We start from the raw sequence: 15499 nt of genomic DNA on the forward strand, positions 1-15499 counted from the left end.
TTTGATAAACTCAACTCTATTTATGACAAATTATTATAAATTATTGAAAAAAATTGTAATTTATTTACGGTCTTGGGTCCAAATAAAATAACATTAGTTTTTGAAATATCCAGTTTTAAAAAGTTACGATTCAGCCAAAAAGACACATGAACAAGTTCAGAGTTTAAAAGATTTTCCACCTCAAAGTTTGACTTACCACTCGCCAGTATTGTAGTATCATCTGCAATCTGCATACATAACAAATTATTAGTGAATACGTTAAAGAACGAGGTTCCCAGTATGGATCCCTGAGGAACTCCACAACTGACAGGTAGCAGGTTAGATTTGATATTTTTGTTGATAACATATTGATATCAGTTTCTTAGATAATTCTGACACCAATTCCAGACTAAGCCATGGATTCCATAATGTCTGATTGTCTACTTTTATAAACTGGGATAACTTTCATGATTTTAAGGCATTCTGAAAACATCCTAGAAAATAAGTATGAATTAATACAATAGGTTAACGGTTCCAAAAGGCTAATGATAATTTTTTTGAGTAATAAATTTGATACTCTATCTTTGATATCTGATACTCTCTCGTTTTATGTTGTTGATTTTTATTTAATATTTGATTAATTATTATTTTTCATGTAAATTTTGTCATTTTTACTACCTTTTAATTTTTTGAAAGTATTCATTTTTTGCTTAGCATTTATGTATTTATCACACACACAAAATCTATAGAGTGATCTGATAAATCTGAATATATAATTCCTAAAAAATGAATCAGATTGTTGTTTGTGAAAATTTTATCTATAAGCCTGGAAGAATTATTAGACATCCTAGTAGCATTAGTTATTAATGGCATAAAATTCCAAGAATACATACTATTTAAAAATACTGAGATTGTCATGGACTAAAAGATTAATGTTAAAGTTTCCAGTTATATAAATTGATTTGTTGTTAAAATTTTTCACTTTTATAAATTAAATTGACTGACTGGTCAACAAAAGAGAATGTATAATAATCTGGAGGTTTGTAAGTGACAATGATAACAACGTTAGGTCTGCGATTTAGTAAAATTTCGACAGCCATACTTTCAACATTTCCATTTGAGAAACTGAGATCATCTTTTATAACAAAATTTAGCTTTTTTTTGATGAACATTCCGACTCCACCTCCAACTCTATCACTTCTGTTTTTAAAGATAAATTTAGAATATGAATTGCCGTGATGAATCATCTTTGAACCATGTTTCAGTAACAGTTATCACTTCTATCATTAATAAGAAATTCAATATCATCTGTTTTTTTTAATATGATCTTTACATTTAGTTTGGTGAAAGCATACCTTAAATTATTTATATTTACACATGTTCCAAACAGATGATCTATATTTTTCATGTTACTCTCACTACAGAGTTTGTACAAATTATTATCAAAAACACATCTTCAACAAAGTAAGACCTTTTTTTGTTTTCGAAACGGGTTAATCTACTTTCAAATATTATTGGCACTCATCGTTAAGAGAAGAAATTTTCAACAACTTAAATGTCCCTCTCATCGATTGTTATAAGCTGCAAATGATCCACGCTATCACATGCTTTGTCCCAGTCAATGAAACCATTTTTTTTTTCTTCCGTCCACGTTGAAATTTTTGAAAAGAAGTCTCCATACCGGACGCCATGATAATGATTATGAACGTAATAATTTTTTCTTGTAATTATTTCACCACTTTCAGATTAGGTGCACCACAAAATGTGTCAAATTTTTTCACTGATCTCTTTACGTATATGGAGTTTGCATTTTTAATCCTCTACCTTTTCATAGAATTACATTTTTCATTCAACCGTTTTTTTTTGTTTCTGAAACATTTTTGGTTATTATTTTGTCAAGCTTTCAAGCCTTTTGTATTCAGTTGGATTGCCACCTTTGGTTTCCTTTGTTATTCCATTAAAAAATGTCAGCTTACATCTATTTTCGATGTTTTTCTTTTTCTCGTGCAACTACTTTTGTTGCCGACCTATATGACTGCATCTTTGAATGTTACATATTCTGTTCCTTTCAATGCATGAAAAAATTACAGCACATTCATTTCATCAAATACTTACGGCATAAAAATGTTTGCTTCCGACCACATTATGGGACACATTCAACTTCATCCCCTGCAACACAAACATGAATCATCTTTAAGCACAGCCACTTAATTATTATTTTCAAACTAACATCCAACATCTTCGAAACTTTCAAACACACACATATTGAACACACACACATACCAACAAACACATTCACACACGTGAGCACAAGATGCGTTCATCAGTCTGCAGACCTGAGCAAACCTGCTCATCACTTGCGAACAACAATAAACCATTAAGCGAATAGTAAGCTATCAAAAATGCACTAGCCAACCAAGCAAGCAAGCTAAATTGCTTGCTGATGACGATAACGTTTCATATAGTGTGATCACTAGAATAACGACAACAACACGATGTTGAGACTTACAACAAAAATTACAATACATAGTAAATTATTTGAATAAAAAAAGATTCATAAAAGACAAAATAATTACAAAAAAATGAAAAAAGTGTTGTTCATTAAAACGGATTTTTTGTTTGTTCCCAATTTAAAACGGCAGGGTAGCAGGATGTGTTTGCAATAACGATGCACTAATACAAAACAATTTTGTCTGGAACATTTTCAACTGAATGTTATTTTGCTATTCGAATGTTTATTTCAAAAATTTAGAAATTTACTTAGTGTATTTGTTTTCATTGTTCAATGTCATCTCATTTCCTAAACGTAGTATTTTTGTTGGTATGATTTGAATAGTGTGTTGAAGTCTGCTGTTGGCTGTGCTGGAGTGTAACGAATTTTTAAGATATTTATTTTAAATTGAGAATTTTTTGATATCATGTTAAATTTAAAAACCAAATTAATAGTCAAAAAAACACTCAGTGACATGATCATAAAAAATGTTGCATTATTAAAATTTTATAGATCAGACAAAATTGAACATGAGGTCCCGCTCTGATTCGAAAATGACGTGACGTGGTGAGACCCCACACGAGTTGGTTATTTATTTTAATATGGTGAACAAAGAGTTCGCAGGTATATTTTGTGAGAATCAATTTTTTTTAATTGTTACCAGCTAACGCGCACAAAACAACAAAACTTTGCGAAACAATAGAATATTTTTAAACAGTTAAATAATATAAGCTGGAGGAGAAAAACGTTATTTCATCAATTAAAAAATTGATATGTTAGATTAAATAAAATTATTAAATTTAGTATTATTAAAATTAAAATTATTAAAATTAGAATTAATGAAATTGATTTAGTTTTCATGAAACTATCTTACAAACTTTTTCTTATCTCCACTGCTCGAATGTTTGCAGATAAATTCTTCAGCCAATATCTATCTGTTGGTAACACAAAAAAGAAAACTTATAAATGAACGAACCAACGAACAACCAGGCGACGGCATAAGTGCGTACTAATAGGCAAATTGTTTATTCATTGAGCTCAACACGCTGAAACGACTGAGCCAATAAAGCGAAATGCATTCTGGCCACGAAGGCAAACTCGTTGGTGAGTAATTCGCGCATGTCGTTTACGCACCTACACATTGCACAATATACACTAAAAAATTGAACATATAGATTCATATATTTTTTTAATGTAAATTTTATTGTTTAGTTAATTAAAAATTAGAAAAACTTAGTTAAAATAATGTATTGCATTGTAATTATTTAATTAAAGTTGCATAAAATAGAAAGTGATGAAGTATTTATATAAGTCAAAATTTTATTCAAAAAATATATGACGATTATTAGCTGGAAAAATGTATGACACCCTGACTTTTCAGTTTGTTGATTTTTAGAATAAAAATAATCTAACAAGATCTAACCGGAACGATATAAACGATATGCGTGCCACAATATATGCCACAAAAAACTCTATAGAATTGTAAGTACGCAACATTCAAAATCAACTATTCTCCCATCAAACAACAGTCTACTAAATAACATTCCACAGAACCTCACTTCCCGCTCCAACAACACTCCATTCTAACAACACTCCACGCCAACAACACTCCACTCCAACAACATTCCACTCCAACAACACTCCAACTACACGCCACTCCAGCCACACAACTACAACTCATGACAAACATCGTCTGTTCATCGTGTGTAGTGCTCAGCAATTCATCACGATATTTTGTTCCAGCTCATCGTCCGCTTAATGTTGATTGCTCATGGAACAATTATGAAGATTACCCTTTTTTCTCCTCTTAGTTTTTGAATCTTTTGCATTTTTATTTATTTCAAACTTTCCTAAAACTGTTTCAACAAAAAATTAGCTTAGCAAAAATATTTCATTGTAAATATTCCGGGTTGGACGTTGCCGGCAAATAAACAAACACCCACATTTGGTAGAGTTAACAAACGATGAAAAAACTTTAAAAAATCATCCAAACACAGTAACATCAACGCCACCAGAAAAATTTATAAACCATATTTTTAGAACATTTGCACCATTATTTGGTTTTGGTTTTCTGGTCAATCCAGGTCATACTTCTTAAAAATGCAAAAAATAGTTTATTTCTTTTAAACGAAAATTATTTTATAAAAGTCGATTAAGTTTTTATGGAGGCTGATTAAGTTTACGATCTTGAAAACATTTCGATGTCTAGTTCTAATATTTGTTTTGCAGTTTTCAAAGCAAAACTGTGACAAAAAACCTGCCACGCGAAAAAAGATTAATTTCCATTTTTGGCACCTCCCCTCCAATCAACCAACACCGACGAAAGAGCGTAAAATAGCACAAAAATTTCTCGACACAATAGCGTAAAACAAAAAAGCGCAACTTTTCCGACAAAATAGCGAACGACAAAATGGCGCAAAAAAAATTAAGAAATTATCAAATGTTTTGTTTTTATTTCAATAGAAAATTTGAAAAAAAGTTAACATAACTAGAAGAAATATGTGCACAATTCTTTTTTGATTTGCCTATCTCTCTTGGCATTTCTTTTTTTAATTCTTCATAATTAATTTTTCTTTTAAAGTTGACTTTCAATGGCTGCTATTTAATGGCTGCTATTTACAGCAGCCATTGAAAGTCAACTTTTAATGCCTGCCTCATATGCACCTTCGAAGTGGAAACAAGTTTGTTATAAATTAAATATCTAGGTCTGTCTTCAACGATGCAACTGGATGAGTGAATGGAAACACCTTGCTAGTTTTTGAATATTTTGTAATAGCCATTTTTCTCCAATCTGGCAGTGTTTAAAAAACCTGCAAAAATTGCCTTTCTGATTGCAATGTTATTTCAATACTTTTAGGTTCTATTTCAACTCTTTCAATGAGACCCACCAATTGAGCTTGGACATCTCTAGCTTTTTTAAACGACCTGTGCTGAATAAAGTTTTCAAGCACCATTGAGTACTGAATCCAGTTTTTTCCCATCTGTTATAAATATTGAGAAGTGTTAAATGGTCACCAAGAGCTTGAGGTTGGCAATGAAAACTTTCTCGAGCTGTATCAGCATGAATACGCTCATCCTTAGGTCTGTAAAATATAGAGCTGCTGACCGACAACATAGCTGTAATTGTTAATATTTCTATAATGGATTTTGAATAGGTTACTCAGAATGCAATAAGCACCGTATTTCCAACCTGCAAACTATTTGGTTGTTATTCCACCTTGAACAATGCTTCGGGCGTAAAGTGCAAAAAAAAAATTTTACTTCTGCATATTGACAAAATAAAAACATACAGTTATTTGTAAAAATGCTGCTAGCTCTTTCATTTGTTCTACTAGGACATCAAGTCATCGCTGCATCATTTTGTAGATTGCCAACGTCCAAATGTTTGCAAGCTTATTGATCACTTCCGCGGAGAGGAGGAGTTCACCGAAAACAACATTATTCAGTACAATGCAGGAGAACGAAGCAAAGCTGCCAGCAAATCCAAATATCTCAAACTGGACAAACGTCTACCAACAATATCGCCAACTTATTACACCAAATCACGAATGGAATTTTTACGTCCCATTACATTGTATTTGACATTTTTAAAACCTCTTGTGAATTAGTTTAATAAAATAACAAGGTTTATCATTTGGTTAAACTTTGTTTTATTCTTGTATTTTGTTTAAATTTATTTTGAAAAACTATCTAACATCAAATGAATTTGTTAAGATTTACGTTTTGCAAACTTATTTATAAAAAAATTCATGATTTTATTTTTTCGAAATTTTACCAACAATGCTATGTTGCACTATTTCGTCGGCTTTTTGTTTTAACGTTATTTTTTCGTGCGCAATTTTTTTCGGCGCCACTTTGTCGGGCGCTATTTCACTCCTCAAATCCGAAGCTGCATTACATTATTGTAAATCAACAAAAATGTTTTTCACATTTTTTATCATTGAAAAGTAAGAAACAAAAATCAAGTCAATATTTTTACCATCAATGAGAAATAAAATTTTAATTTTGTCAACGAAACGTGGTCTAGTCCAAATAATAAATAGCTTTTGTGGTTTCTTGAAACTCATGTAATACAGTAGACCTAAGAAGCTATGAATTAAAATGCTCTACATAAGAAATAATTTAAAATGAAAGCTTAAATGATGGCTCAAAAGAAATGTAGTCCCAAATAAATGTAAAGCAAATCAATGAGCAGCAAAATATTGTAAGGCGCGAACATGAAGTTCCTAATGCTGTTGAGATGTGCCACCATGCACATTCACACGCCAAATACACACACAACAAACATCTAAACGTAAAATGGAAACAACATAAATGCAAATTTGCATCTATAAATTCTTTAATGCAAATAATGAGATAAATGGAAGTAAGGCCTATCTCTTTGGAAGGACCAGAGGATTTTTTCGAAATGTTGGCCATTACAGAAACCCTGTAATTATTTAAATGCCCATATTGTCTTATCAGTATTGTTTCTGACAAACAACTTTCTCCGCTCTTAACAGGTCTCAATGGAAATTTTAAAAACACATTCGTGTGGGTAACGAAATGCAGGCACTTCCATGTGCGAGATGGACCAACGAAAGTTTTATTGCTAATAAAATATTATTACATGCAATTTAAAATATATAAAACGTATACTTCTAAACAAAATTCATACAATTGCAACATAGAAAATATCGGTATGAAAATTATAAAGAAGGACCAATTATTAAATTACACAACATACATCGAGAGAGGTTCAAGAAGAAACAACCTCTAAAACTGCGTGCATGGCTCGGACCGCAACATCTTCTACGCAACAAAACTTTGAATACAAAATTTATGAAACATAATTATATAACTGACTGTTTTTATGAATTTCATAAAACAAGTTTTAAACAAATACTTATATATATGGGCTTCTACATGATTATTCAATCAAATGCTTACATAAGAGTTTAAACAAACATTTACATAATTTAAACAAACATTCACGTGATTGTTCATACAAACATTCACATAAATTGTTGTTGGCGTAAGGATATAGCTTTAAAACGGTAAACGTGTTTCAGGTCGAGAGAGTATTGATGAGACGATGATCAGCACGCTCCACCGCACCACAACAAAGGAGCAGCATCGATTGCATTCGATGACAACATTGGAGGAAACCGCACTTGGACCTGCTGGTCGGCACCGGCTTCCCATGAATACAGGAGGAATATGCGTCAGTAATGCACCTGGAACAAAATAGCTATTGTGTTTGAAACAATAATTCAGTTGCACCTGTCTTTCTTTTGTAAGGCTAGCAGTTTCAATCGTACCACCGTTGGTCTTCTACACAAACACCAGCATTATGTACCATCTTTTGTATGGTTGTGTTGTTCTTTCATTGTGCAGAAACTTCTATGAAACAAAAGTTTTTATTGACCAATTCAAATTGCAAGCAGTTGGATTTCAAGGGGACGATTAAATGCAAACGATGTCACATGATTACGTAGCAACCTCGCGGAGAAAGAAGTGCAAATTAATTGTGCGTGCGGTTGAAGTCGAAGTTAGGACCCGCCGACAGGGGGGCACGCAAGTTCGACATTAAATGTTTGTGTTAAACAAGTCACGTGCTGCTATAATTTTAAAGCAGTTATTTGTTTATGATGTTTTTACTATGGGAGGATTATAACGGACGTGTCTTGTGAGTACCGCTTCAAATCGCTAACGTTCGATGACTCGTTCTTGTGTATGTGTGTGTGTGTGCGCGTGTGTGTGCGTGTGTGCGTGTGTGTGTGTGTGGATGTGGTGGTGGTAGTCGTTGTCTGATGGAGTTGCTGTCTACATGGCGCGGCACAATCATGAACAACAATCAGGATGTATGTTGGAGCAATGGTGGTGGGGGTCGGAAGGCTGATGGTGATGATGATGATAATGATGAGGACGAAGATGATTATAATGATGACGAAGACGGTGATGATGAAGAAGAAGATGATGATGATGATGGGGGCAAGAATAATAATGATGATGGTGACGATGATGATGACTCAAAAACAATGATGATGATGATGAAGACGACGACGATGATGATGATGACGACGATTATGATGGTGGTGATGATGATGACGATGAGAATGTTGATGATGGTGATGATTTTTTCTTGCAGGCATATTTTATTAACTCGTTGCTGATTGAATATTCCGATGACACTGAATGATAAACTTTTATCTCTGCTGTCGATTGGGAAACTCGTCTTAAAATTTTAGTGGTGTTAAGAGGGGGGGGGGGGAGGAATGAAAAAGAAAAAGAAAGGAAGAAAGAAAGAAAGAAAAGAAGGGAGGAAGGAAGAAAGGAAGAAACAATTTAATAAAAACAATTCGTACGCTCCACCACATGAGTTGAAATTTTTGTTGCTCATTTTATATTTTGAAAAAGTCTTCAAATAAACTTTTGTGAGGTCGTCACCACAACGTGAAATGTCGTCGCTGTAAGCATTTCTGTAGTGCTGGTCAGCTGGTAGTGATGTGACCGCTTGACGATTGTTGTGTTTGTGATGATAATGATAACCATAATGATGATGATGGTGATGATGATGATGATGATAAGGATGATGATAATCATCATTATGTTCTGTTGACGACGACGACGACGATGATGATAATGAGGATGATTATGATGATGAGGATCATGATGATCATGATGATGATCATGATGATCGTAGTGGTGATGGTGGCAGCGTTGATGCCAATGATCATAGTTACGGTGAAGGAGCAATCCAGGTAATGACGATGATGATGATGATGATGACGATGAGGATGACGACGACGCGTGGATGATTCCGGTTAATGATAGTTATAGAAATTGAAATGTTCTCCACGCTAGCACGCTGCCTTGCATCATCTTCTCGCTACCTATCATCATCTTGCATCATCTTCTCGCTACCTATCATCATCTTGCACCATCTCACCTTGGCTACTGCAACTCTCTGTTGCATGCAACTCCGGCGTATCTAATTTCTTCTCTTCAAATCATCCAAAGCAGACTAGCCAAACTTGTTTTAGAATTACCTCGCTTGTCTTCCAGTTCATCACCTCTTGCTCACCTGCACTTGCTGCCGATTCATCAACGTATCAAATAATAAATTGCTGTCATCACATATAAAACACTCAACACATCTCAACCATCATATCTTCACAAACTCATTCACCTTCGCTCATCTATTAATCATCGCCATCACCTTCGTCAGTCGTCATCATTGCAGCTGCATCAACCAGTCAATAAATCAACTCCCGCCAATGAAGGCTTTCATATTGCTCACCATCAACATGGAACAGTTTGCCACTCTTTATCCGTCAACAATCATCGATGGAACCGCCTAATAAACGATCGAAACAACATCTGTTCGAGCTGGCCTCCTGCAGTGGTTGCCGTGCTGACGTCTGCTTATCGACGCCTCTGAAGCTACGCGTACGGCGTTGCACAGATGACATTATTATTTTATTATTATTATTATTATTAAGTTGGTGATGATAATGATGATGATAATAAGGATGATGATGATGACGGCGAAAATGTAGGTTGTCCTGGTTAATGATAATTATGAGACGGCCATTTAGAAGACGATCATCATCTGAACTTCAATGTAAGACTGAGTGAATACATTCATGAACAAATGGATGAATTAATAAATACGAACGAACAAATATACAATTGAATGAATGAATGAGTGAGTGAGTGAGTGAGTGAGTGAGTGAACGAGTGAGTGAGTGAGTGAGTGAATGAGTGAGTGAGTGAGTGAGTGATTGAGTGAGTGAATGAGTGATTGAGTGAGTAATTGAATGAATGAATGAATGAATGAATGAATGAATGAATGAATGAATGAATGAATGAATGAATGAATGAATGAATGAATGAATGAATGAATGAATGAATGAATGAATGAATGAATGAATGAATGAATGAATGAATGAATGAATGAATGAATGAATGAATGAATGAATGAAAATGAATGAATGAATGAATGAATAAATTAACGAATTAACGAACAAACAAACGAACGAATAAATGAACGCATGAATGCGTGGTGCTTCAAAGGCTTGAGAATAAATTTTTGCACTTATTTAAAAAGTTTAATTCAAGATGAAAACGGTTAATTTTCTTATTCCCAACGATAATAAAAATAATTTACAATATTTTTTCATTCAATATTGCTGTATAATTACAAAATTGCGACTCATCAAATAGAATCAGTCAGAATCGGAGCACTTCAAATTTTGCAGCAAAAATGTAGTAAATAATAAAACAAATGAATAAAAGAATTCTCAATAAAGGAAGAAATGATTGAGGAAGAGTAGAAGCAAGTGAAGACTTATATCTGGATGGAAGCCGACAGATCTGAAGTTTATTCAAATGACATCTGCCGGCCAGCGCAAGGTCACGGTAGAGGTCAACTTCAATATATTTCAGCCTCACTTTAATAAACTTCATTCATAATTCAATACATTTTAAACTTCAATGTCGGTCCATTTCATACTCCAATGTGTTTCACGTTTTATTACATTTTCTGCCTAGTCCCATTCCAGCACACTTCCTGTCTTCTGACTTTCATCTTCATCTTTCGGATAATAAACTTGGCATCTGCGATAGTTTTTCAGTTGTTACCTCCTTACATTTAGATTTACATGCAGCGTTCATTTTATTTACGGTTTCAAGTAATTACTGAAGTTTAAATCAGTCTGGAACTGAAAGTAATTAATAAATAGTGTTTGATATACAAACGTAGAATGCAACGAATGAAGCGCTATACTAGTGATTTTTCTTTTTCCTGCAATAAATTTTTTTTCTTTTTGTTATTTTTTAATTGCTATGCACTTTAATGCAGCCACATTGGAAAACAGAAGATGCCGCATGCTATAAAGTATTGTCTTGGCATGCAGTGGAAAGTTTTGTTGCGTGCGACGACAATTGTTATCAGCTGAATGTCTATCTGCTGGGTTGTTGTAGTTGTTGGCGTTTTTCTATTGTTGATAATAGTGATGATGATGTTGTTGTTTATGATGATGTTGATGATGATGTTGTTGTTTATGATGTTTATGATGATGTTGATAATGATAATGATGTTGTTGATGATGATATTGATGATGTTGTTGTTGATGATGATGCTGGTGTTGATGATGATTTTAATGATGTTGATGATAATGGTAATGATGTTGTTGTTGATTATGATGTTGCTAATGAGAGTTTATTGTGGTGGACATTATCAACATTTTGATGCTGTTGATTTTTTGAAGTTAACATGACAAAAATATAATGTCATATATTTAATGGCATACCATTAGCGTTTATTTTGTTGTGATGGTGTGTTTTTTTTGATGTCATCATGTCGTAATGTGGTCGATAGATGTCATGTTGTTGATGTTGTAATGTCTGTGTTGTCATATATTTTTCACGTTGCTAAAAATCTTTGGTGTTTATGGTGATATAGTTTTATTGTCATGAATTTGATGGAGTTGTTAATATTGCTGGTGATGTGGTGTTGTTGATGTTATGGTTTTGATGTGATTACAAGTTTGATATACATAAATGTATTGATCAAATTTGGTTTTTCACTTATGTAATTTTATTATATCTTAGTTCGTCTAGTGCTAGAACTAGATCCAAGTGTTTATTTAAAAAAAGAAAAATTTTTATCGCCATTCAACTTTTTGAATTCATTGTTTAAAAACTTGGCTGCATCTAAAATTGTTAAAGCAGTCCACATGAGAGGCCACCAGAGCCCAACACAGATGCATCAACACCAGAGACTTACCCGCGGCAGACCAAGTCTTAAACAAAGACTCATCCTTATTAATGCCTTGCCTAATTTTGCATCGTAAGCATTGCTAGGCACATATTTTAAGCATGCTAAACCCAGCTGATTTCCAACAGCCAACAATCCGGCATAGTCCGTAGACAAAACATTTGATTGCTTCAAAATGAAGATGGATTTGGAGCTGGTGCCATCGTGGCTGCAGAAAAAACGAAAAGTTGACAATCCAGTCACGACTGATGATTCAAGACCATCCTGCTGGTAAGTAAAATTGATGGACTTGGTGCCAACCTTCTACTTCGAAAATTTGTTAGAGGTGGATTGGAATGCTTTTTTGGTATGCTCAGGTGAGTAATGAAAACAGTTTGTGTCGGGAAAATAAATGTGTCACGTTTTAAAATCTGTGGCATTTTTGGATCCTAAAACAAAATTAAATTCATCTAATTTTTTGCTTCATTTTGGATCATAAAATAAATTTAAATTCATCCAATTTTATTTTTCAGAATTTTAAAATTAGAACCTGAAAATTTCAATCCAACTCTACTTTTACGATTAATTATCGGTTGAAACTTTTGAGGTTGCGGTTTGACTCGGGACAGTTTCGCATCTGTTGAAATTTAGTTTAAGAACAAGCATTGAACAGCTACTCTTAATAACCGGCAAATCATTCAACAAACTACCCAGAGAGCCACTCAAGTGTGACGTCATTCAGATAGGCAACAACAAAATTTGACTGCATGTATCATGTATATATGTATCAAAGACACCTTAAAATAATTTAATAAAATAAGATGGTATGTATGTATGTATGTATGTATGCATGTATGTATGTATGTATGTATGTATGTATGTATGTATGTATGTATGTATGTATGTATGTTAAAACCAAATCATTGACGAATGACACCAAAAGCCAAGCGTCTGACTAAATTTGATTTTATTTGCTATAACGTCACTCAACCCCGTCGGCATTCAACTCCACATTTTCCAACACACAGACGCGCAAAAACCGCTGCAGAATGCACGAGATATTATTCATAGCAAAAAAATATTCCCTACTATCGCCTGACCTAATACTGATATTTTTACAAATCCGATTGAAAAACCCGGAGGTGATACGGTCCATGGGGCCGAGGACCTCGATACAAATCGGTAAAAACTCCATCGAGGGGAGAGCTCCGTCGTACTTTTTGATCTTCTCGTCAGATGCCCTGGTTGCAGCCAAACCGCTTTCTTTGCTAGTAAGCTGCACGTAGCGCTCAGCAAAGGTGCCCGGAACGGTAACGTCCCACGCCAAGCACCTGCCGGCTCTCCAAGGGATCAAGGTACACCCGTCAGGGCGCTTACCGTCGTGCGCCGCAATGCCCGACGGTTCCTTTAAAACCGGAATTGAGGCCTTGGAGAAAAGTCGGCACACAAAATCGTTTATGGCTGAATGTCGCTGCTGGCGACCTCCGCCCAAACGACAAACAAGACCATGATGGCCAAGTTCATCCGCCTCCGCGCCGCACCTGCATGTATATCGACTCTGAACGGCCAACCCCAGACGGAAGCCAATGGCTGTCCTGACCGTTTCGTCGTCCAATCTGGTACCCACCATGTATGTATGTATGTATGTATGTATGTATGTATGTATGTATGTATGAATGAATGTGTGTGTGTGTGTGTGTGTGTGTGTGTGTGTGTGTGTGTGTGTGTGTGTGTGTGTGAATGAATGTATAAACATGTGTCGATATGCGCTATCGTAATTTTGTAGGCACGTGTTCATTCATTTCATTGACGTTGCACTGCATGCATAGGCACAGGTTGTTTACTCTTATGATGTTTATGACACTGGCTTACTATGTTTATGAATGTTCGTTGGTTAATTTGCGTGTTCGTTTTGTTCGTACAACTGCGATGACTTCAGCATGTACGCTTGTTACAAGTGGTTGCCGCCTCATTGTGCTGTGTAAACAAAATTTATTTCTCTATTATGTTGAGTATTCGTCTACCGTTCCGTGCAGTTTACGGTGAGAAGATAAATGCTGTTTGCTTGCTGGCGAGTTTGCACAAGATAACGTCCGAAGTATGAATAAATGACGCCGCTCTCCGCCTTCCATCCGATGTTGTCTTCCACGGACTGCTGTTCCATTCAAATTTGATAAAAGGGTAACTTAAATTGCAAGAAAAATTTGTGTAATTTGGAAATATTTTTTATTTTAGTTTCAATGTAACCTCTCGTGCGATTGTTGAATGCAAGTGATGCCTATACTGATATATATACTGATATATACAAGGGTAATCGAACAGTTGACATAAACAATTTTTTATTTTTTCTAAAAATTCTTTTTTTTAATTTTTTATCTTGATTTTGTTTTTTTGTTCTTTGTTATAAAAAAAAGTGTTCTTTGTTTCTATTTGTAATAACCAACTCAAATAAATTAGGTACGCAAGTTATTAAAAAATGTATTTATTCACTTATTTAAAAATTGAAAACTATATTTTTTCAATCTTTTGAAAAATAAATTATTTCATTGGGCTTCAAAAATTTAACGCCCTGCTACTAAATTTTCATTTTTCACCAATTCTTTAGTTAAAATAATATAATTTACGATTTTGTGATCTACTTTTTAAAAAATTGCAGGATAAACCAAGCAGGGATTAGAGAGAAAGAGAGAGAGAGAGAAAGAGAGGAGGCATAAACATTTTTATAGATGGCGTCTTTGGAAATAATTACATAAGCGGATTCAGTGAAGAAATGGTGGTGCGTCGTTTGTGACAACATCAGCATGGATGGTGGTGGTGAAAAGTAATTCGCTGAGTGTCATTGCTACATCTTTTAATTTCCGATTCACATTTTGCTGAACAACATTTCAAAATTAAACTTATTTTTTCTACCTTCAACTCAATTCATTTTTATAAACATTTTGCAGGGAACACTGCACTGAACTAAAATTTTTAAATTTTTTAGAAAGCTTATTGTGCAAAATAAATTTTTTTTGTCGATGAAAATATAACTTATGTCTCTATTTTAAAAAACTTCTGCTAAAATTTGAGTCCAATTTGTTGCTTGTGTACCGGCAGTGTGTCTATATAAGAAAAACATAAATTCTAATAATATATTTATTAACGAAGTACGAACGCATGTACATGTACTTTCCTAATGTGCCTTCAAAAAGTCGATTTCAACAACTAAACACGACAACTAAAACGACGAAACAATAATAAAAATTATTGTTGGAAACATTATAAAAATTATTGATTATGATTTTTTA

At 34.1% G+C, this 15499-nt stretch overlaps 1 protein-coding gene across 1 annotated transcript; it reads right to left on the reverse strand.

Annotated features, from left to right (window-relative positions):
* Positions 1–13194: 13194 nt before the first annotated feature.
* Positions 13195–14376, reverse strand: HELRODRAFT_163941 (hypothetical protein; the record flags this gene model as incomplete). Its single annotated transcript, XM_009029030.1, has 2 exons — positions 13195–13617; positions 14254–14376. 2 exons carry the CDS (start codon positions 14374–14376, stop codon positions 13195–13197), a joined length of 546 nt encoding a protein of 181 aa, XP_009027278.1.
* Positions 14377–15499: the final 1123 nt, after the last annotated feature.

Source organism: Helobdella robusta, assembly GCF_000326865.2.
Source record: "Helobdella robusta unplaced genomic scaffold HELROscaffold_6, whole genome shotgun sequence".
NCBI lineage: Eukaryota > Metazoa > Annelida > Clitellata > Rhynchobdellida > Glossiphoniidae > Helobdella > Helobdella robusta.